The following is a 24,381-nucleotide window of genomic DNA, read 5'->3' as shown; positions in this document are numbered from 1 at the left end:
CACAGTGGACAGAACCGCGAGATGTGATTGGGCAGGTCAGCAGAGGCTTGAATGGAGGTCAGGACTTGAAGAATGACCAGAAAGTCAAAAGATAAAGAACGTGAACACAAGCAAAGTCTACGCTGTTTGCCATTTAACTCCGTATTCCCACCAAAGCATCTCCAGTCTCAACTTGACACCCAGGACCTTCACTAAGACATTTTCTGGAGGGTAAAGAATTTCCTTTCCTAATGTTTCACAAGAAGCTTATGGGAGGCTTTCTGGAAAAGAAGAGAGGAAAGATCATTTTAGAGAAAATTCACAGAAACATCTCTGAGTTACAGGTTCCCAGAAAGGGTACTTATTCCATTTTAAAAGATTTCACATTGGCCTGAACAGCCTATCAGATCATTTCTACAGGTAACGTCCGAAGGAATCAAGAGTGATTTGAACGCATCTTGCCTTCATGTGAATTAGCTTAACAGCAGTACTGCTCAAAAGTGAAGTTTCCCTATAGCCTAGACTTTATTGCCTGAACTGTACTTTGGCAACATATCAGAAAGAAATAGCAACAGCAGTGAATATTTCTTTTTTTAAAATTTTTTTAAATGTTTTATTTATTTCTAGGAGAGAGAGAGACAGTGTGAGCACGGGAGGGTCAGAGAGAGAGGGAGTCATAGTCTCTGAAACAGGCTCCAGGCTCTGAGCTGGCAGTCAGCACAGAGCCTGACGCAGGGCTCGAACCCTCGAACCACGAGATCAGGACCTAAGCGAAAGTCGGACGCTTAACCGACTAAGCCACCCAGGTGCCCCAACAGTGAATATTTCTAATGGCCGCTCTTCCAGATGGTGTCTCTTCCCGCTATGCTGGCCACTCTCCACCACAACCAAAAAAGCAAGCAAAGAAGCTAATAAAAGTAGAACTGGAACTGCCCCATGAGATTCCCATATGCACCCAGGTTTACAGCTACGGGGTGAGGCACTTCAACTCTGATGGGATCCTCTCTACTGTTAAAATTTCTTTCGTAAGGAACAGAATCCGTAAAAATCCCTGGGTTCACAGCTAGGCAGCTTCTGTTTCTCAGCAAAAATGCTGCAAGTTTGGAAGGTCAATCCCTGAGCAGGTAAAAGTGATATTATGAGAGACTCTTGAATGCTGACAAAAACTGAGAACTGATGGATGGAGGGGGGAGAGGGGAGGGGCATGGAGGAGGGCACTTGTGGGGATGAGCACTGGGTGTTATGTGGAAACTAATTTGACAATAAACTATTTGTAAAAAAAAAAAAAAAAAAAAAAGTGATATTCTGATGGACCAGAGCAAGACTCCAAATAGGACTCTACCAGTCTCTTCTTATGAGAACAGACTGATAGATTTGTCCATTCTTATGAGAGGGTGCATCACCCCGATTGTGAAGACATGAATGTAGAGAATGCCAAATAAGCATGCTCCAAACCTGAATTCAAATGGCCTATGAGTGTATGCTGTTTGGCCATAGAAGAAGCACCAGTAATTCCCTTTGGTGGAGTGCCACACGCCAGGCACTAGAGTACCCACAGATTAAGGGTACCCCTAATGCAACAATGCTACCAAGAAAGCACCGTGATTGCTTCCACATTTCAGAAGAGGAAACTGAAGCAAAACCATCCCAGGTCCCTTTGCCATGGTCATGCTGCTGCCAAAACAGGACTGGAGCCCAAATCTACCCACCTCTAGACTCTGAGCTCCCGGCCACCAAGCCACACCACTAGGACTGTGGACATATAAATCCAGCACTCTGGGTACCAAATAGCTTCTACACGAGGCTTTTCTTAAAATTGTAGCTTCACAGATAATCCTGGCCTAAAAACGAGTCCATGGAAAGGAATGAGGACCTTTTACAAGATGTTCTCTCACCCTGTATGCACACAGAGCTGTAACAGGAGGGACATGAAAACTCTCCAGATTCTTCCACAATGCCAAACTCTCAGAACTGCACTTGTCTAGAATAGCCCAACTACCCAGGGAATTTAATAATTCAAGTGCCTGGAAAATAAGAATTGGTGTGGTGTGAAGGATAAACACAACTCACTAGCTTCACCTCTTACGAGCCCTACGACCTGGGGCAGGTCCCTATGCCTCAGGTGCCTTGTTTGTCAGGGTGTTGGGGAAATTAAGATGTCCCACCTCATGAGGGCATCTGAGGTCCCATACAGGGACTTCAATGAATGCTTGTTACGAGGAACAATGAGCAGGAGACTGAGGTTCAAGGCGTGGCCGGGTCACCAACCAGCTCCTGAGCTTAAGCTCACCCTGCGTCCAGGGCCCACGCCTGTGGAAGAGAACACTTGGACTTGATCAGGTCTCAGCTCCCTTCAGCACACAGATTATAAGAAAACTGCAGCAAAATGTTACAAAGAAAAAAATTACAGTCTGGGTTTCTCTCAGAGTATTTACACAGCATTTTCCTCATCTCCCTCTATCAACAAGCTGGATGCCACAAGGCACACCACAATTTATGACCAGAACAATCAATTATGAAAAAAAAAAACCTTAAAGTTGGCTTTCTCTATAAAATGTACTGATCTTCTCCCCAGAAAATACTGAGCTTATCAGCATAGCCTTCCACACAATCTCCAGATTGGACACCAGCCTACAAATTACATGCCATGCAAACCTTATAAACTGACCAGAAGTCACAGCAATTGCATGTGGTCCAGTCTACATCTGATCAACACAGTGTCCTTTATTTTTTTTTACTTTTTCTTATTAGCCACCAACATTCCAAAACAGGAAGATATCCCATTTTAAAATTCTAGATTTCCATATTCCCTTTAAAAAAAACTGAAAGTCTGCCAAACTGGACTAGCATTTCTTCCTGGCAGCAGTCAAGACAAGCTGAGTAACACTGTCCCTGGAGGTTTGGGGCACATGTCCAGTTGGTCACATTCCCGACTGATCTCGGCTCTTTCACTAGCCCATGGAAAGATTTCATGACACCTGACTTAATTCTTGCTTGTAATCTCTACTGAGATGTCAGAGTTCCAACTGTCCTCCTACATTGACAGGTCGCCCCCAGGCACAGGCATCCCTACTATGAGTTGCATCAAATAAAATGACACAGGGGCGCCTGGGGGGCTCAGTCAGTTAAGCGTCCAACTTCAGCTCAGGTCATGATCTCACAGTTCATGGGTTCGAGCCCTGCATCAGGCTCTGTGCTGACAGCTAGCTCAGAGTCTGGAGCCTGTTTCAGATTCTGTGTCTCCCTCTCTCTCTGACCCTCCCCTGTTCATGCTGTCTCTCTCTTTCTCTCTCAGAAACAAATAAAACATTAAAAAAATAAACATTTAAAATAAAATGACACAGAGGCCACAATAAAAATACCTCACTTTTTAAAAAGAGTTACCACTACCTGTTCCAGAAGCTTTAGAAACTTCCTCTGTTCTTAAAAACTAAAACTGATACAAACATAGCCACATATGATGCGATACTTGGTAGAGTGGTAAATACAATCCCCATATCCATATATGGACATGTTTTTTCCATATATATACAGAGAAACTATATATACAGTTTTCTTTCCAACTAATTTAATACCTAATGTATATTTCACATTGGATCTCAGACCTTTGGAGCAGTCACAGCAATGTACCACAGTAAGTGGAATGACAAGTAACTGAACAGGTATGGTGACATAGATTCACCATATTAAATGAAGACCCCCAGGATGGATATGATCCAATAGACAACAACTGTCAAGAAAGAGGCTTAAGTTATAGTTAAGCTAAAAAATTTTAGGGGGTGGGTATCCTCTAACATTGGCCAATATAGAACCACCAGACACATGAGTCCACTCACCAGGGGACTTGGGCTGCTCTCTACAGCTAATTCATCCAGGCAAGCCCTCAAGGAGCCATCCTCCTCTGTGTTGGGGGCACCCCAGGAGCCTGAGCAGACTTTGCCTCTGGCTGGGAAGCCTTCTGGTCACACCTGCCCCTAACAGCTTCTTGATTAAAACCATCTCTGCTGTGCTCTGTGGGAGGAATTCCAAGGTCTCGGGGGCATCTGCCCAGGTCCTGGGGCCATCAAAGGGCTGCTTCTCTGGCAAGCTCGGATCTGCCTGCTGGTCTTTCCCCAGTTCATCTCCATCCACGGACAGGGTGGCTTCCACCTGGATGAGCACGTAGGCCAGGCTGCTCCGTCTTTGTAAAAGGATGTCAGCCCCACCATCTGCTTGTCTGGTTTCCAAAGAGAACGGATCTGGCCTTAACCAGTACCAGAGATTAAAATTTTCCAGGCTCTGGTCAGAGGGGACAACTTCAAATCATCTGCAATCCAGCTTCTGGCAAAGCTTGGCTCGGCAGAGGGTACTGGGGAAGGAGCCTGAGCTCATGCATTGTATCAGTTTTATAATTACAGCAGGGGCATATTCAATTGGGGAGGGGGGCACGTTAGCCTCCTTGCAGAATTACATCCTTGTCACATTCCCCCAACCGTCATTGGCTTTCTCAGTAAGAAGAAAATGAAATCTACTGGTGCATTTCTCATAAAAGCTGCAAATCACATCACTCATTGTCTTTGCAAAAGAAATTCCTTTCAGGACATAGTGCCAGTCAAAGCTATGTTCCTGTGGAATTAGTAGGCATTCTCTTTACCAATAATGAGCTTCTCTTTTCACAGCCAGGAAGTTGAGAACAAATGTTGCACTCAGCTACAGCAACCACGTGAACCATTTGAGTTGGTTGGGAGTCCCGACCCCTATTTTCACTCTTTATCCCCTCCCTCTCATTTTTACCTTACTGACCCTACCATGTAAAATAATTATTGCCGGTTATTCAACTACCGATGATAAGGCGAATAACTGTGACATCTCTAAAATTTCGTTCACTGCAAATTAGGTGGCCATTAGGAACCAACAGGCCAAGACTTACAGAATTACCATATAGTTGCTTTCAAGAAAATAATTAGTAAATAATTGCCTCCGCAGGTTGTTCTTGGGCTTCACAATGACTGTTCACAAAATCTTCCTGCAACTCCAATCCAACGGATAAATTATCTTATATTTTTAAAAATGCATTTTCCTCTTTTCCAGTTATTTCAGGCCAACCAATGTTTCATTTATGACTAGTGAAGAAGAACTTCCAATGATTAGCCCAGGCCTTAAGAATTTTAAGAAGCGTTCAAGTCAGCACTAATCACAACAGAACACAGTTCTGAAAGCTCTTGGCCTCCGGTCAGGTCAAATTATGCTATTTGGAACTAATATTACTGCTCCAGCGTTAGGACAGATCAAGCAAGGCACCAAAAAAATGAGCATCAGGCATAACGTCAAGAAAGGAGAATGTTTCAAGCGGTAAAATTTTAGGATCTCTGTGTGAAGGTCTGTTTTGATTTTGGCACAATTTTTCATCCAACATTTATAGGCTGTGGGAGTAAGGAGAGGATAGAATGTGAGCAACACTTCCAATTTTATCTTCACTGGTTTCACTTCACATGTTAACCTTTAGTCATTTTTATAGAAGGTTAGAGATTACTTTCTTTGGAGTGAAACTACAAAGATGCTGCTTTTCTGAAAAGGGATCCCAGTCAGAAGTGGCTGTGTAAGGCAGCAATAAAAAGAAGCTATTTTGTAGAAAGGAAATGTGAGTGCATCTAAAAATCCAAAACAAATCTCTTATAAAAACTTCAATCCATAGACAGTATCATGGTTCAAATGGATGGATATTTCTGAGATCGCCTACAATGGTCAAATTCACAAGAGACCAAAAAGCAAAAGGGAGGTTGCCTAGAGCTGCAGGGGAGTTTGTGGGGAGGGTGGATAGGGAGTGCGTTTGTTTAATGGGTACAGAGTGACCATTTTGCAAAAGAAAAGGGTCTTGGAGATGGACAGAGCAACCAGTGTGAACGAACATTTGCCATTGAAATATACCTGTCAAAAACTGGTTAAGATAGTAAATTTCATGTTATGTGAATTTCACCGCAAGTTTTCAAAAGACATTTTTTAAAGGCTTTACAATTAAAGAGTGAGAGAGACAGTTAAAAGAAAAAATGAGTTACAAACTAACTGATAACCTCCAGACTCCAGGGGACCTCTTATAAACAGCCTAACAAATAAAATGGACCAGGATTCTGGAACAAAACAAAATTGCAGAAAAAAGGACATGACCTGAGCTAAATCTGACTAGGGATTGCTCAGCACACAAATGGTCAATGTCCCAATCAGCTAGCTGAGTGGGTCCCACGTAGGAGAGTAACAGCAAACAAACAAAAAGGAACCAATGTCCTTTTACATCTGTTCTCTTGACCCCAGCGCCTGTCGGGTGCCACACGCAGGATAGATTTTCCTACCGTCCCCAGCCCTACAGAGTCCACTCTCCTCCAGAATATAATCCAGGAGAGCCATGCCAAATAAAAATTAACAGCCAAGGTCTTACTATGTGTTAGGCACTAGTATGAACATTTTACAAGTGTCTGCTCATTTTAGCTTCATAGAAATCTGATGAGAAAGATTCTATTATTGTCCCCTTTGACAGATGGGAAAACTGAGACACAGAGCTTTAGTAAGTCATCCAATGTAGCAGGGGCAGATCAGTTTCATGGGGCGGGGGATGGGGAGGTCTGAACCCACCAAGCAATCTTGCTTCCCAATCAGCATCCCTCCCCTATACCAACGCCTCAAGAAAATGAAAACATAATTTGCCTTTCCTCCTATACACATGGCAATAGACATATTCAGTGATTTTTCAGTTCGCAAAAAGAAATAATGAGGAAAGGAACTTTTTAGACAGTTTTCAGAATCCCAGGATCTTCCTAAGGTGCCACTAAAAAATTATTATAATAATAATAATTCAGCCATAATGAGCTGATTCTTCAAATATTACACTGAGATCTAAACCTTCCAGGGGAAATTTAAAAATCTGTATGGGAAAGAGAGAAAGGTGGAAACTGGTAGGTTCTGACATGTAACAATCCCCATGAACTGCTGGGGACAGACCTGTGCTGTCCTGGTCTGTCTGGGTCTGTGATAGCACAATGCTTATTGTGGGGTGGATTTCTGTGTGCTGTCCTTGCTGGAAACATGGAGCCTGGTGCTTGAGAAGAGAAGGAGCACAGACAGCCATGAGAGAAGCTGTCTAGAAAGCTTTCCTACCCCGCTACACACCCCCGCGGCATAAGCCCCATGCCTCCTCTATTCCAGAGCATCCCCAACAGCCCAAAACTACACTGATGCAGAGGTCACATCCCCAAGGCAGAGCCCCAGCCAGCGTTTTCCCTTAGCTCTGGGCTGTGTCCAAGCACATTAGTGGTCCTCTCTGGTGGTCCCTCTGGCCCAACTCCCTCCATATGAGGCAGTGAGCCTACAGGGTGGCAGGATGCTCGTACACCTTCCGTTGTTGACTCAGTAGGATTCTGGAATTCCCTCCCCAAAGACCCCGAGTCTCCTCCCAAAGCCTGCGCAGGCCTTTTCCATAGGTCTGCCCTCCTGAGGGTGACTCACCCCAAGGCACAATTGTGTGGCAGGGGGCAAGGTCTAAAGCTGCCGTCTGTGCCAGTGTGGACGGAGTTCTGACATCGAGGCTAGACTGTCCACAGGGCTTCAAGAGAGAAGGATGGGGGTGACCTGACTGGGGACCCCCACTGGTACCTTTCAACGAGTCATAAATGGTAAGAGCTGGCCTAAGTCTTATTACCCAGAACCCAGAAAAACGCCTGGTGGGGAAGACATGTTCAAAATATATGTGTTGACTGACTAATGGACTAAATAAATGAAGGAATTGATTAGACAATCAACATATGTACATACGAACGGTTCAATGCTGACCTCCAGTCCAGCCATCCTTGGGAAAAAAGGACTCTGTCAACAGGATATCTATGGTCCCTTGAGGTGTACACGGATACAAGATTCAATGAAAGGAGAGCGAAGACAGATTCTAGGGTAGACTGAGGGAAATCAAAGGCTCAAGAGTGCCCTCAATGCACCAGAAGATATTCTTGATTGGTGAGAGAGCCATTTCCGGAAGGAATAAATGAAATGGCTAATAAGTCAAATCCCATAAGGCCACCCAGGCTTACTAACAGAGTCAGTGACTCAACCAAAATGAAGACGTTTCTCATGAGAGTTAAACATTATGTATTGGTTCCATAACGCTCCTTCCTTTTTAAAAATTTAACTTTCAAAATACACATGGAGTCTACACTATTTTCATTTGTATGTATATTATGAACATACTGCAGCATGTAAACATAAATAAATGGATGATATTTATCTCAAGGGGGAATTATCTTTTTGGATTATTCAACACAATCTGTTCACCTATATACTTCCCCAGTCTATTTTTAAGAGCCTCCCAATCTCATATGTCTATCAGTTGTTTTATGATCAGTTTTGCAAACAACTATCAAAATTTCAAGATGCCTGATAGTGTTCATTATCATAAATATAAAAGAAGCCCCATGAAACGCTCTCAGGATCAGCCCAATGCACCTTGACTGCAAAGGCACAAAAGTGTAGGTATCAGATGGACCTGCCACACTCTCTTTTCATACTCCTGATGTCTGCAGTTCTTTAAGAAAAATGAACAGCTCTGGGCACCTGAGTGGCTCAGTCCGTTAAGCGTCCAACTTCAACTTGGGTCACGGTCTCGCAGTTTGTGGGTCTGAGCCCTGTATCAGGCTCTGTGCTGACAGCTGAGAGCCTGGAGCCTGCTTCAGATTCGTGTCTCTTCTCTCTCTGTCTCTCTTTCTCTGTGCCTCCCCTGCCTACTCTCTCTCTCTCTCGCTCTCTCAAAAATAAATAAACATTTTTTAAAAATCTTTTAAAAAGAAAGGAAAATGAACAGCCTCTACCTTCCAACGCTCCAAGAAGGATAAATCACATCTGCAATCTCACACCAGAATCGCTTTGTATGTGAACCCCCACCACAAATGCAGTCACAGGGATAAGTGCAATTGAACCACAGGAATGGCCATTATTAGCCATTACACAACAGAAAAGGCACAACTCTTTCTCATTAGACCTATTTGTTCGATGGAGATCAGATGTCCCTAAAATGATTCTTTTTCCCTGAATTTGCCTCTGGTGTTGAGCTGGGCTGTCATGCATCTCCACTCATCCACTTGCCCACACCCTCCCAAACTCTTTGCTGTCCTTCCTTCTGATTGGACACAGGATAAGCCCCCCTTGCCAAAGCTTTGCCTTTTTCTTCCTTCCTTTCCAGCTAGCTATGCTATGTCTCTACAGTGAACTGATTTTATTTTTTTACTGTTCATGAACCAACGCTGTGCTACTTAATTCCATAAAGGTTACGTATTTAAACAAACATCTTAACCTGATGACTTCAAAAAGTCATGTCTAGAAATTTCCCTGTTGAAAGCCCAAAGAACATCTACCACATACTCTTATTTAGAATTCTCAATGATAGCTATGTAGAGGAGCACACACGTGTGTGTATCCACGTGTGTGTGCCACGTGGGGGTCTAAGGCATGATGCTGGGCACTGGGGAAGGGTGTGACCAAGCTCCATGTGGTCCTCACCTTCACACAGCTTATATTCTACCCGTGTGTACGGAAGGGTACTCAGGCACACATTGATGTTGCAAAGTGACCTGTTCTGGGGTCAGGAACCCAGGAAAAGCACATGGTGGGGATACAGCCCAGGGGCAGGGAGACAGAGGAATTTAGCCAGAGACAGAAGGCATGGGAAAGGTGTCCTAGGCAGAGAGGCCAGCCAGTGTGAAGCCCGGGAGTCAAGTAAGAGTATATCCCTTAGGGGAACTGAAAGCCCAGAGAGGATGCGTTATCTCATTGAAGAAAGGGAAAGGCAAGAAATGAGGCTTGAATTTGAGGATGCAGGGCTTTTAAGTCTTATTAAGACTTGTTTAAACATATAAACATAAAACTATCTTAATTTAATTTGTTTAGTGTTTATTTATCTTTTTGAGACAGAAAGATAGAGTGTGAGCAGGGGAGGTACAGAGGGAGAGGGAGACACAGAATCTGAAGCAGGCTCCAGGCTCTGAGCTGGCTGTCAGCACAGAGCCCGACGTGGGGCTCGAACCCACAAACCATGAGATCATGACCTGAGCCGAAGTCAGATGCTTAACCGACTAAGCCAATTTAAAACACCAATCTAGGGTGCTTGCTTCGGCAGCACATATACTAAAACACCAATCTAGGGGCTCCTGGGTGGCATAGGCAGTTAAGTGTCCAATTCTTGATTTCGGCTCAGGTCATGATCCCAGAGTTCATGAGTTCAAGCCCTCCATCAGGCTCTGTGCTGACAGTGTGGAGCCTCCTTGGGATTCTCTCTGTCTCTCTCTCTCTCTCCTCCCCCACTTGCACGCTCTCATTGTCTCTAAAAATAAATAAATAAACTTAAAAAAAATAATATAAAACACCAATATAATATAGGGAGAGCTAGGCAAGCAATTCCTATAATTCCTATGGAAAAATTATCATGCAAAAATTACTGAAAATTCTGAAAGAAAAGACTAGTGAACGAGACTAATACTTTAAACAGAAAAATATAATAATATAAAGGTTTATGAGATATAACTTTTAGTGATTAAAAATAGCTTGGCTGACTAACAAAATAAGGTATATCCCCAAATGACCCAATTTGTTAGCTGAAATTTCAGATGGAACAGTAGAATTATATCATCTACAGCATCAAGAGACCTGATTGGCTGATCAGCTATCTTGAAAAAATAATGAAACTATTTTTTCTTTGCTACCTCTCTCCTCATTTTTGAAAATCCAGATGGAGCAAAGCTTTAAATATAAAAGTATAAAGTAGTGAAAGTAGTGGAAGACAACATGGAGTTATTTTGTACTCTCAGAGAGAGGAAATCCTGCAGCCCCACTTACAACATAGAAGCCATAAAAGAAATAATGAATTTCACTACAAAAAAAACTTAATTGTGTTACCCAAGGAAAAAGAGGAAATACTGGAACCAACATCAGAAGACAAACAAGACATCATTCAACATACACATTTTCTTTCTGTTAAATAGATATTATGAATCCATGCTTTGAGAAGGCCACCCACTGAACAGAAAAAGAAAATAGCTAAGAGACATGACAAACATAGTTCACTGAAAAGGAAATACAAAGGACCTACATACATGTAAAAAGACGTCCAACTTGGATCATGATTACGGAATTGTGAAATAAAACAATGGTGAATACTACTGCCCAGGCATAGGACCTGACAAAGGTCGAAAGGTTGGATAACAAATAGCATTGGCCGAGGAGTAGAATAACAGGGTCCAGTTTGGGTTGTAGAATGAAACGGCACCCTCCCTTTGCAAGACTACCTTGGCCACTATCTATCAAAGTCCCAAACATCTTGCAAGTGCCCCTGCAGTTCAAATTCTAGGAATTTTCCTATAGATAAAATCATGCATGTGTACAAGAAGTTGTAGACGAGGTTGTTCAAAAGGAGGCTGGTGCAGAACGAACAGCCTTTTTGTTCAATGGGTTACTGTGTCCCTGTGAAAAAAACAAGATCGGTGGGCATGTGCTGATACTGAAACATTTTCAAGACACTTTACTTAACAGTGTTAAGTAAATAAACACCAACATACAGAGCAGTGGGTAGAGAGAATATGCCTTCCTCTGTGTAGAAACAAAAAAAGACATATATACGCACTCATGTATGTGAGGAGACTTTCTGGAAGCTGAGAGTGTAGAGGCTTGGAGTCCACAACACAAGACTAACATTTCATGATACATTTCTCTGTACTGATTGCATTTCTTATCAGGTTCAAAGATTACTTTCAAAAAGCTAATTCCTGGGGTGCCTGAGGAGCTCAGTCGGTTAAGATTTGGACTCTTGATCTCCACTCAGGTCTCAGGGTTCCAGAGATAGAGCCCCACATGGGGCTGTGTGCTGACAGTGCAAGCCTGCTTGGGATTCTCTCCCTCCCAATCATTCTCTATCTCTGTCTCTGGCTCTGGCTCTGGCTCTCTCTCTCTCTGGCTCTCTCTCTGCCCCTCCCCCACTCACACTCTCTCTCAAAATAAACTTTTTGAAAAAAAGCTAATCACTAATAAAGTTTCATACAATAAAGTTAATGTGTTTTGGAGAAAAGATGTGTAAAAATCACTTTTAAGGAATCTGAATGGTTCCCAGACTTGAGCAAGCTTGGCTGAAAACACTAACCTTTCCAAAGAAAGAATGTGTCACTCAGAATTGGTGCTGGGCAGTAAATGAAGGAGAGAAAAAGGAGTGTCCATCCAGGGGACACAGGTCCCGGCCAAAGTACTTCAAGTTCTGCATTCCCTTTGTGAAGGCTCTCCCATTACGGAGATGGATGCCTTGGGCAAGCTTAGCTTAATGTCATTTAACATTTTAAATGCAGAATTAAGTGCCCTTGCTCTAATTCCAAGATCACCAAGCAAGCTTCCAGTTATAATTTGCACTCCTTTATAGATCTACTGGTGTCAAAAACAACGTGATGCTGATCTGTGTATTTGGGTCCACAGGACTGCAATCTGCCTTATTATATAGCAAGGTAATGATGATCTGCATTGGTGTTTCGGTTTTTTGGGGTGTTTTTTGTTTTTGTTTTTGTTTTACTAAGAAACAAAAAACAAAACAACAGCAACCAACTCTGGTCTTTAAGAGACATGAGGAACCACAGGGCAATTAGAAGCCGTGACATAGGGGTTCCCAGAAGGCTCAGTCAGTTAATGGTCTGATTTCAGATTTCAGCTCAGGTCATGATCTCATGGTTCGTGAGTTTGAGCCCCATGTTAGGCTCTGTGCTGACAGCATGGAGCCTGCTTGGGATTCTATCTCTCCCTCTCTCTCTCTGTCCCTCCCCTGCTTATATGAGCTCTCTTGCGCGCGTACGCTCTCTCTCTCTCAAAATAAATAAATAAACTTTTAAAATTAAAAAAAAAAAGCTGTGACATAATGAGATCAGCATTTTAGAAAGACCACACCAGCACAGCGTGGCACATGGGTAGAGAGGGGGTAAGCATGCCAGGGAGGAAGTTTCTGCAGCATTGTAAGCAGAAAATGATGTTTTTCCCCCCCACCAGGGACAGCTACTCCACATGTACTGTCCACCTGTACTTTTCAGTAATTACATCAACGAATCCACATGTTCGTGCCTGATCAGAACACCTGCCCTTTATATGCAAGTTCTGATTTTCTCAGCTCCCTGCACCGGACAGGAGAGTGTAGATATGAAACCCACATCCCATCTTGTTGCCCAGGGCTCCTTCCAGTCATCCCAGTACCTGCACGCTGCCACCTCTCAGCCCTGTGAAGCTTGTCAAGCCAGGTTCAGTGGGAATGGTGACGGTCCGCCCACGGTCCCTGCAACCCAGGATTTCTTCACAGTCCATTAAAAGGGTTTTGCAGCCAGGTGCCTGCCTGAGTGTGTGTGTGCATGTGCGTGTGTGCACACATGCATGTGGGTGTTGGCGGCAGTGGGGAAGGAAATGAGAAGCACCACCAGAAACAGAAGAAGAAAGGAGAGCGACAAAGGAAAAAAAAATCCCAAGCAAGAAATGCAAGGCAAGTGGTCCGGGCACAAAATCTTCCCCAACGCTGAGACTGGGGTGTCAGTGGAAGTGCCCTGGAGTGAACCCGGGAACAGACTAGCAATGTCCCATGCCTTGCCCGAGGACACAGAGGCCATCCCCGTAAGCCCACTCTCACCCAGTACTGCCGCCCCAGCATAAACGCCACACACAAGAGTAAACCAAGACCCGAGATGGGAAGCCAGCAAGCACCAGTCCAAGAATTCCAGCACAGGAAGGGACTCTGCGGCACATGCACCAGACACCACTTTGGTGACAAAAATCAAAGTTTAGAAGAGCCTACCATTTTAGACTGCACTCTATTTCAGAGACTAAAATCCAAAATTCCACTGTCTTTTGATTTAAACTACACTCTTGTAGCAATTGTCCCAAAATGCCTCATTGATGATTTTGTTTATGTTGAGAACTGACCACAGAAGACAGACACAATGGGTCTCTGGCCAATGGAATCAAAGAACTATAATCACTACTTCACTCAGGTCCTCATCCAGAGAAATCCAGAATGATTAAAACAAAATTAAAACTCTGGGTGAGGATGTAATGGATGTAATGTACAGCATGGTGACGATAGTTAATAATACTGTAGCATAATCTGAAAGTTACTAAGGGAATAGATCTAAAAATTCTCACCTCAAGAAAAATATGCATAACAATGTGTGGCGACAGATGTTAACCAGACTGATGCTGGCGATCACTTCACGATACGTGCAAATATCAAATCATTACGCTGTACACCCGAAACATGAAATGTCAATTCTATCACAGCAGAAAAAGGGAAGAAAAATCTAGGTGGTTTAAGGAAGTAAATCTCAATTACTAGGAGAATTTTACAGTTCAAACTGGTAGAGTTTTATACATACATTTATATCTTCATAGACACATCCCATACACACAAGTAGAGTCCGGATGTGTGTGTGTCTGTGTGTGTGTGTGTGTGTGTGTCCTTTGAGGATTGATCAGATATGAACATTATAGGAAAGTGTGGGGTATGGAATAGCAATAAGTCTTTATTTGCAATAGAAAAGAGACTCTAGGTGGTGTGTGATTATTACCATCTCTATTCTATACTAGAAGATGCTATATTCACAAGGAATACACAAATCATTGATGTCTTGATAGTCTAACACATGGTGCAGGTGGAGATGGTGATGGGCGGCAGGACAAAGACTTGGGGTGAAGCCCCACTCCACCTCCTTCCCACTGTCATGCCCTTTAACTTATGAACTTTTACTTGACTCTCTACACTTTCCTTGAAATTGCTTGTGCTCTTGAGGCCAAATTTGGGCAAGTGGCGCTAAGCAGACAGAGCCCTAAGAGAGACACTAGTTAGGGTTCTATCCTGAATTACACTCTGCTCCACCAGAGAGCCCTGGACAAACCAATCAACCTGACAGTCCCTCTGAGGCTCTCAAGACCTTCTCTCCTATCCTACTTCAGAGTCAGATTGTAAACCTAAATAAGCAGATGTCTGGAGGGAGCCTTTCAGGTCCCTGGAGAGAAGTTTTGCTTGAACCCAGAGTCATGTCTCCGTGCAGGCCATGGACAATATACAAAATGGGGGCAGAATGAATCCTAGATGTGAGTCAACAATCCTTAACCTTGCTCAATGGCTCAGTCATTGAGCTCAGCTATCAATCTTAGGGCAAAGAGAAATCAAGGGCAAAACCCAAGGAAGGAAAGAATAAATGTGCTCTGGCCACAGGTCTTTCACAGGAGCTAAGACGGACTTTGCATAAAGGGCTGTGGGGTCCCGCACTTACATTAGCACTCTTGACTGTGGCAAAGACTCCTGGGGCAGCACCTTTCATTCTTCTGAGTCTGCTCTGCCCTCCCTCCACACCCAACCTGCCAAGATGGTCCAACAGCCACAGTGGGGAGCATCCCTCATTGCTGCCAGTTGGTAAAGGCTCTTCTCTTCAGCGGGACTCTTGTGTATGAAGTGCTTAGAGAAGAAGAAGGCTTGACATTTAAAAATCAAAGACGGGGCGCCTGGGTGGCTCAGTCGGTTAAGTGTCCGACTTTGGCTCAGGTCATGATCTCATGGTTCATGGGTTCGAGCCCCATGTTGGGCTCTGTGCTGACAGCCAGCTCAGAGCCTGGAGCTTGCTTCTGATTCTGTGTCTCCCTCTCTCTGACCCTCCCCTGCTCATGCTGTCTCTCTCTCTCTCAAAAAAAAATAAATTAAACATTAAACATTTTTTAAATAAAATAAAAAACAAAGACAAAAACAAAAACACAGTAATGCAAACAAAAAACACATTTCTTCCCATGTGAAGACAAGGCCATTGCTTTGGCATCAATAGCTCATGAACTTGTTGACTGTTCTGTCTCTGGTAGAGACAGCTTTGAACAGACTTGGCTGCACTACACTTGTCTTCACATCCCTGACATGTCTCAGATGGTGGGCTGGGGTTAGGCTCAATCTAAGGGTGCAGAAGAGAAGGGAGGTCCACCAAAGTCAAGGCCATGGCACTTCTTTTGGATGCTAGGAAAAGGAGTTTCTGGACCCATGTTGTCTTCATGGCTTTAGACTCTTCACTGGCATGGTGTGTGCTGAGAGGGCCAGAGCAGAGCATCTCTGGGACCTTTCTACTTCTGTGGTACCAATTTTAAGTGATCCTGTGTGTGACCTTGGACTCGGCAACCTGGCACTAACATGCCACCCATCTTATTAGCAGCTCACACTTAAAGAGACATGCTTTGGGGAATTGAGAGCAGACACCAAACACATGCACATGCGACATGGTCACCGAAAGCCATCAGATTCTCACATGAGTCTTCACTTCATAACTAATGTATAAACCATATTATCTCTGCCACTGAAGCTTCGTGACCTGCAGAGGCAGGGGACACTTGTCTGAGCACTGAATCCAAAGCCCTCAGTTTACATCTGACAAGCTCAAGCCCACATAATAAGGGACTGCTTCAAGATCAGGCCATTCCTGACTCCAACTCTCTGTGACATCTAGGTCTTAAAATAAAAAACAAAAAACAAAAACACCAGGTAAACTCAGTACCTATGCATGACTTTTCTTCCCAGGTTTATGACCCTCACAAGCTCTCACTCCTTCATCTTCCAGATCAATATTTACTGACTTCCCAGTCCCTTCAACAGCCCAGAGACCAAAGTAGTAAGAAGGCACCCTGATTATGTGAGATCTTTGCCTTCTTTAATGGAGATCGATCAGCAATCAAATGTAGAGTGAAAATTATCAGGCCACTGCGGGGCTCAGCCCTCTGCCACCTGGGGGTGGGATTTGTATTTTAAACCAGTTAGACCAAGTAGATTATCAAAAGGGTCAATCAGCTCTTAACCCAAGGTTCAGTTTTTTTCCCCTCTGTCTTTCTCTCTCTCACATGCACCAGATGAGTAAAACATGTGTCCTCCTAAATGATCTCTCCCAAAAAAATCATCCAGTGGATTTGTAAACATCAAGAGGAACCAGAACCTGACATTGCACCAACGGGCAGCAGGTTCAATGCCACATTCCACCCTATGGTGTTTGAAGTTACAAGAAGCTGTCTAGAGAAGTGGTAAGTTAGTCTGGAAGCTTGAACGTCAGTGTGTAGCATTCAATAATGTTTTAATAGTGTTTCTTTCTCTAACAGCCAAGATGGGCAATGGGTTAAAACGGGACACTTGCTTTGTACCAAAGGCAAAAAANAGAAAAAAAAAAAAAAAAAAAAAAAAATCAGAAACAGAAACACACAGAAAGGAAAAGAACAAAAAAAGAGAAAGGAATTCCCCTTCCCCAGCTGAACAAAAACTCTAGGTTTTATACTCTGACGACCCAGATATAGTCAAAGAGATCATACAGAATGTTCCTAGGGAGAAAGAGACCTCAATTCTTAGCTGTCCGGCCAACTTTTCAGCTTAGAAAACATCTTTACAAGGGAATATTGAAGCAGACACAAACAGAGGTTTATGGGATAGAAACAGTGAAAGATTTTAAACAGAACTAAGCTCAGCTCTGGGGAACTGTGACCACATTATCTCAACTTCCCATTACTTGCTTGTAATAACACATAACCCAGGCCCTTCCCTTCACTCGAGTACTCTGAATTCCCATAAGGAAATATCACTTTTCGGAGAAGAAAAAAAATCAAACACATTTTCCTGTATAGACAATGAGAGGTGATGCGGGGGTCGAAGGAGGTTCAGAAAGTAGGGTCAGAAGGGTCGAGGGGCTTTTCAATTGCTTTACCCAATGTAAGAAAAACCTCCTTCATGCAGAGACTGAAGATATGACACCAACCATGGTCAAGCGGGGCTGAATTCTGTAAATACCTTCACTGGAAAGACAGTGTCTTTTCAACCGCTGCTTGCAAGTTGTGTTAAATAATGAATGATGTAAATTAGAATGCCTTATTTATTAACAAGTCCAGTGTGGCTTATGTAACCACACTCAAAACTTACTCCGTGGTTCTTAAATGCATGGAAAGCACAATCCAAAGTTCTAAAACCCCCAGTGGAGGGGCTGAGAGGTAAACATCAGACTAATAAAAACGGATGCCTTTCCCTGAATTCTTACAAATGTCAGGATACTTGTTTTTAGTGCAATTAATTGCAGTGGAAAAGCTTACTAATGTGAGGGGGCCAAAATCAATGTATTAATGACATAACATTGCAGTCGCTTAACCAAGCCAACAATTTATTGCACATCGAGGCTCTGGCGGCAGAAGCTGCAAATTCTATTTATGTTGCACTAAGAGGGAAAATATTAGACTTGTCTCCAAATATGACCCCCATATCAGAAACTACCACCCAAGAAATTCAGGAAAAAAGGCTACCACCGATCTTTAAAAAATATAAGCAATAAAAAAACACATGCCCCCTTCCACAACCATGTCAATATACTTAACACTCAACACTACTGAATGTTACACTTAAAAATGATTAAGATGGTAAATTTCATGTTAGTTACAGTACATCTGGGCACCTGATACTACAGAGACTTCACTGGCCAGTTACATAATTCCAACTGTAGGCTATACTCTTGAATTCCACTTCTTGGTGACGGTATTATTTGTAAATTTAATTCAGCACTGCTTTGGTATAACCATCTCAGAGTAAGAGAAGCTGGCACCTAGCAGCAGTGTGATGCTGGGCAGGTGGGAGGCAGGTCTATAGACAGAGAGATAGATCTAGGTATCACCTTGGTGGCTAAAGAGTAGGAGACACATACTATGCTAGGAGAATATTTGATAAAACAGGTTCAAACAATGACTCTAAAACAAAACGTCAGGTTGGCCTAAAATACGCATGCAGAAACAAAAAATAAAATCCCACCTCTGGATTAGTCTATACATATGATTTTAGAATGTTCTACCATGTGTTCTCTCTGAACCCTAAAAAGCACAGTTGGGTACTTTTCCCCAAATATATAGGTATTAAGTGATACACCATTTTTAAGTGATACAGTAAACTGTTGCCTCAGCAAGTTCGAATTACAGTTTACTTACATTCTTCCTATTTAAAAAACTAGAAACATAACCTTTCAGGGAAGCACCATTAAACTGGAACTTTAAAGCAGGTTATTTCAGGAATTGGGTCTAATAACAAACTTTAAAAAAAAAAGTATAATTTGTTTCCAACTGTAGCTGGTATCCACTGGCCAAGAATCTAAAAGCTGTTCAAGCAAATATTAATATGTAAGAAAAAGAGCCAGATGGTGTCATATATGGACAGCAGTTCAACAAGCCCATCCACGGGTATCATTTTGATACCAAAACAGCAGAATTCAAAATAACTTTATGAAGAGCTTTCCAAACAAGGATTTGGATACATCTTACAGGACAGCAGGGCACAAACTGGCTGGACTCGAAAAAAAGCTGAGGGACAGAGTTGAGACAGGGACTTTTTCTCAGAACTCACATCCACCACCCCCATTACCATCACTAAGAACGTAAAGCCCCCATCCCAAACACTCACCCTACACACTTCCCGACTCTCACTGTCAATGGATTTGTACATCAAAAGAAAAAAAAAAACAATAACAGTAGAAAATGAGGGTGCCACTGAATGAATAACTGACAAACACTTCAGTAAATAAAAAAAAGAATCCTTTTTTTAAGCTGGAAAATAGGAACCTGCCATCAGCTATGAAAGGAACAACAGTAATTAGCAATTATGAGAACTGATATAAGAAAGCTCAACTCAAATCTATTGATTTCATACATACCAGGCAGCCAAGACCACAAAGGTTTAAAATGGTATTTTTTTTATATAAAGAGAGTTTTATTTTCCTTTTCTCCGATGATGACTTTAAAATATTAAAGTGGGAAAAAATGTTACAGTGAACATGATTGGCCCTATCTCATTTCCTCCTTCATTATACATGCATCATCTAATACAGAATTTAAAAACAACAAAACAAGGCATCTGACGGGCTAAAGGCACGGACCCCTTGGTCTCAAAATAGTCCGAAGGGCTCTGAATTCCATATGGCTTCCTCCATCTGACTGCTGACGTCCCATCTCATGAAAAAGATACAGATCCTGATAAAAGGCCACAGACTCTTTGACCAGGCCAACCAGGGCCGGCACAGTTGGGGCCCTACACCCCCTCCCTCTCCAGCACTGCCTTCTCCAATCCTTGCCAAAAAAAAAAAAAAAAAAAAAAAAAAAAAATCCCAGCCTCCGGGATGAAGCCTGACAGTTGGTCGCTCCCAGCACATCTCAGCTCTGCTAGGCCTGCACATTCCCCTCTGTGCTGTTGCCATTTCCTTCTGTCCGAGCCTTCTAACATGAGCATCACCAGCAGAATGAACAACAGAGGCCAGGAAGGACTCTTACTTACATTAAAAAACAGGTTATCTCGGTCAACTACGTTGGCAGAAACGAGGCATGCGTTTTCTGGGGAGGGGAAAAAAAGCATGCGCACTCGACAACCGGAAGGCCACAGCCCAAGCCCTACTTTCAGGGCTGCCTATCTTAGCATCAAACACACCATAAGGAAAACTAGGAGAAACTTTGCGTTTTGATCCTCTACACGGATGAATACAATCCCATGCCAATGAGATGCAGGTAATGGCCAAGTCCCCATTGGGGGAAGATACACTTCCAGGAGAGGTGACAGGGGAATACTGGTGAATCCCCACTTGGTAATGGACTTGCCACAAGGAGGACCTAAATACACAATTCTGCTTCCCCATCAGACCCTGGCAAGCTCAAACATTTCCAGGGACACAGGGGTCCAGCCCAGAGTACTACACCCTGCTTTATCATCCAGCCTAGTCCTGATATACTATTCAATGGGCAATTAAGATTTATAATCCAAATGGTCTCAGAATGTTATCTCTGGGAAGTCAGGTCCAAATTAAATCAGACCAGGCTTTTAGGCTTCCCAGAGCACATTTTCTCTTTTCAAGAGAGCACATTTCAACACTCAGAACTTCTCCTCTTACAGACCATTTTCAAGGCCAGCTCTGGAGGCCATCTCCTAAGCAAAATCTGATATGTAAAATGAAAAAGGAACTTGGTGAACTCCAAACCTCATAGAAAGATGTTAAGGGGGAGACTGAACTCCTTCAACAGATTTCAAGAAGTTCATTATTTTTAACCCTTCTAGTAAATATTACTGGAACTTCTCTTAATACAACATACACATAGCACCTTGTGAAACAAAAATGTCCAAAACTAAGTTACAGCAAGCCTGTAAAGCACACCCAGCAGGGCTTGGAATCCCTTCCCACAGAGAATATACATATTTATATTATTGACACATACAGTATACTTAGAACTTATTCTCAACTGTCCATTTCTCCCCTTGTGCAGCCCCAAGCCAGAGAAACAGGTAACTGACAGATGGCCCAGTCCCATATCTCTGATGTCTGACTTCTCCCCAGACTTGAGACAACATCCATGCCCGTGACAGACATGCCTGGCCAGCCCCAGCTCGAGGGACCAGGAGACAAGGAAGGTGGAAGAGCATCAGAAACTCACATTTCGGTGATGTTCTCAGGATCCGCACTATTAGGCTCCAACCTCGGAAACGCTACGATGCCCGGAGAAGGGTCGCTGCACCAGATCCGAGAGGCGGTGCACTTGCAGGACGTGGGACAGGCGAGAGCGGCCCTCCAGAAGCCCACGACCAGCCAGCAGAAGCCCCAGAGCCGCGCCATGGCGGGTCCATGCCACCTCGTCCAGGACGACATCCCTAGCCGCCAGTGCCAGCCCGAGTCAGACTGAGTACGTGTCCCCGCGCTGCAAGGGCCCGCTTCCCCTGCCCCTGCTCAGCGGCCTGCGCCGCGATCGCCGCTCCCTCGCCCCGGTGCTTGTTGCAGGCTCGCAAAGCCGACAATGTCCGGGGCTGCGCGTGTCCTGGCGGGCGGCACAGTTCACAGTGGCCGGGGCATCTCCGGACGCCTCACAGGGGGCGCTACCGCCGCTCGGAGCTCCGCCGCGGCCGCGGCTGCATGGCCCGGCGCGCCGAGCACCGGCCCGCGGCGCTGCCGGCACTCCCCGGGACGCAGGCTTCTTGCTAGACGCGCACTGTGATCCGGGACGCACCTCGGGGCTGAGGACAAACAGACAGCGTAAGACTGAGGGCAGGACCCCATAGAGCGTGCTCGCGCCACCCCCACCCCGACCCCAGCCAGGGGACTGTAGATGGATAAATGCCCAACTCCGGCCCCTCGATGGCACTGACGCCTCCGGGGCCACCGGTGTGCCTCCCCCTCTCTCCAAGCCTGAGGTCGAGGGAGTGGAGATAGGGCAAGGGTTCCCGAGACAGGATTCCATAGCACAGGCCGGGCGAAGGACCCTTTAATGGGGGACGCGGAGACTGCCGGCGGCGATGGCTCCGCGACGGGGTCCCCAATGATGCTGCAGAATCCGCCACGGCCGCTGGGCGCAGGGGGCGCGGGCAGGTGGCGCGGCGCGTCCCACCTGGGGAGCCTCCGCGGCAGCCCCGGGGGTACAGCAAGGGCCAAGACGCCGGAGGGCACTGTCCGCGCTGCTCACCCGGGCTCCGGCGCCTACCGCCCGCCGGCGGCGCCTGGATGCAGGCTCCTCCTGCCGCCGGGCACTGAGCGCCGAGAGCGCGAGCGAAGGAGCGAACGAGGCTCCTGCTCCAACCCAATTCCGGGAGCCGCCGCCGCCGCCGCCGCCGCCTCTGCTACTGCTGGCGAAGTGACGTTAGGGCTGACGCAGAGCAGGGGCAGAAACTCCAGAAAATTAGTCTGAAATCCAAAAACACACACGCTCATATACACACAAACCCATAACACCCTCCAGACAAAAGCAACAGGGAGGGGAGGAGAATCTGGGGGCGAGCGAGGAGGAGGGAAGCATCGGTGCCACTGGCCAGGAGCAGACAGCAGCAGCATGTGGGAGTTCATACACGCGCACACACGCACACATCCTGGCCGGGTAGACGCGCGCGCCTCTGTGTGTGTGTGTGTGTGTGTGTGTGTGTGAGTGAGTGTGTGTGTGTGTGTGTGTGCGCGCGCGCGCATTGAGATCAGGTACCTCCGAGATGGACCGTTCCACCGCTCGACGCCTGTCTTCCCTAATTCACACCGCGGTCTCTTGTACAATCGCAGTAGAGGCTGTCTCCTTTTATGAAATGGAAACCGGGCTCGGTTCAGCTCTGAAAAATGCGCTGATTCTTATTATAGGAATCCACCCTCCCTTCTCCCTCCCCGTTGCGTTCTCCTTTCCCATCCTGCCTAAAAGGGAGGGCGAGCTAGCCTAAAAATAAATAAATATTGTAAACACCAAAACGTGTTCAGCATTGGTAACCAAGGATAACCGCCCCCATTCCGGACCATCTATTTGGGGATCGGTGGTTTTAGAGGGTCTTCCTGTTGGTGCTTTTGCAGAGGGAGGGGAGTCTCCAAATGCAACTCTAGCTCTCTGTGTGGGTCTTTTTCCCGCTGTGTTCCCGCATCACACGCCCGGGAAATAGAGACATGTGAGGCGAAGGGAGCGCGCCTGACGCGTATTGGGTTCCCTAAATGCGCGGCAGCAACCCTGGCCTGTCCGATGTGTGGCGCCGCGTCATTTTCCCTCATCTTTCAACCTGGCAGTATGCAGCCCTTCCCAGATCGTCGCTTCACTCCCCGCGATGCCCACCTCCCCGCGGGGCACCCGGAGCCCTCGCTTCCCTGCCGTACCTTGCGCGTTTTCGTGTGTGCGCGGGTGTGCGCGAACGCGTGCCCTGCGCCCGGGCTGCCCAGAGCACCACAGGCATCCAGCTACCGGCAACCCCGGCGCGGGCAGAGCCTCGGGGTCTCACTAGGGACAAACGAGGCGATCCGGGAGGGCCGGGTGACAAACCGTAACTGCTCTGCGGGTGCAGTTAAATGACGGCTGCGGGGCATTCGCATGCCTTGTCTGAGAATCCGTCTTCCCATTTGCGGCTCCGAGAGTCTATTTTTCCGCAGTCATTTAAAAGGGAACTGGGAAAATGCACCGCAGTGCCTGACACTTCCGAAGGCTCTGGTGCCCCCGCGCGGGGAGAGAGCGCCCCGCATGTTCCGGAGCACCAACCCACTCCCGCGGCCGCGGCGGGCACTGCGCTGGGGGCGCGCTCTGGCGCCAGATGCGCAACCAGCGGCGCCCCACGCGTGCGCGCCCCTACCCCGCCGGCGCGCCGCTTTCCCGGCCTTGCCGAGCTCCTTCCCTGGAAAAAGGCGGGTAGCTCTCAGCTCCAGAAAGGGTGACCGGATGGGATCTTGTTCAAAAGATAAGAAAGGTCACGGATCTGCTGAGAAGCTGGAGGGTGGGAGTGATCCAAAAACCCGAACGTCAAGGTGAATGCTTACATCTTGGTGATGCCTTAAATCTTACAGGAGAATGGAAAACATCTAGTGGGGCTTTTGTACAAACCCAGGGCGCTGAGTGTAACGGCGGGAGTCCTCCTGC

General features: G+C 45.5%; 1 protein-coding gene across 5 annotated transcripts in view; it reads right to left on the bottom strand.

Annotated features, from left to right (window-relative positions):
- Positions 1-23,787, bottom strand: part of NTRK2 (neurotrophic receptor tyrosine kinase 2) — a 337,144-nt gene extending 313,357 nt beyond the window's left edge. For 3 of the 5 annotated variants that reach the window (XM_077749483.1, XM_077749486.1, XM_077749487.1), the window contains exons 1-4: positions 23,631-23,787; positions 22,984-23,104; positions 22,477-22,694; positions 21,457-22,030 (exon numbers count right to left, since the gene is read on the bottom strand). In XM_077749483.1, the coding sequence (XP_077605609.1) occupies positions 21,457-21,668 (212 nt within the window). In that variant the 5' untranslated portion in view covers positions 21,669-22,030; positions 22,477-22,694; positions 22,984-23,104; positions 23,631-23,787. Of the gene's footprint in view, positions 1-21,456; positions 22,031-22,476; positions 22,770-22,983; positions 23,105-23,630 lie in introns of those variants that run through there. The other 2 variants (XM_077749485.1, XM_077749484.1) reach the window with 2 other exon arrangements.
- Positions 23,788-24,381: the final 594 nt, after the last annotated feature.

The sequence above is a fragment of the Crocuta crocuta genome, unplaced genomic scaffold (genome assembly GCF_008692635.1).
Source record: "Crocuta crocuta isolate KB4526 unplaced genomic scaffold, BGI_CrCroc_1.0 scaffold99, whole genome shotgun sequence".
NCBI classification, from domain to species: domain Eukaryota; kingdom Metazoa; phylum Chordata; class Mammalia; order Carnivora; family Hyaenidae; genus Crocuta; species Crocuta crocuta.
This window is presented reverse-complemented; position numbering and strand designations above follow the sequence as displayed.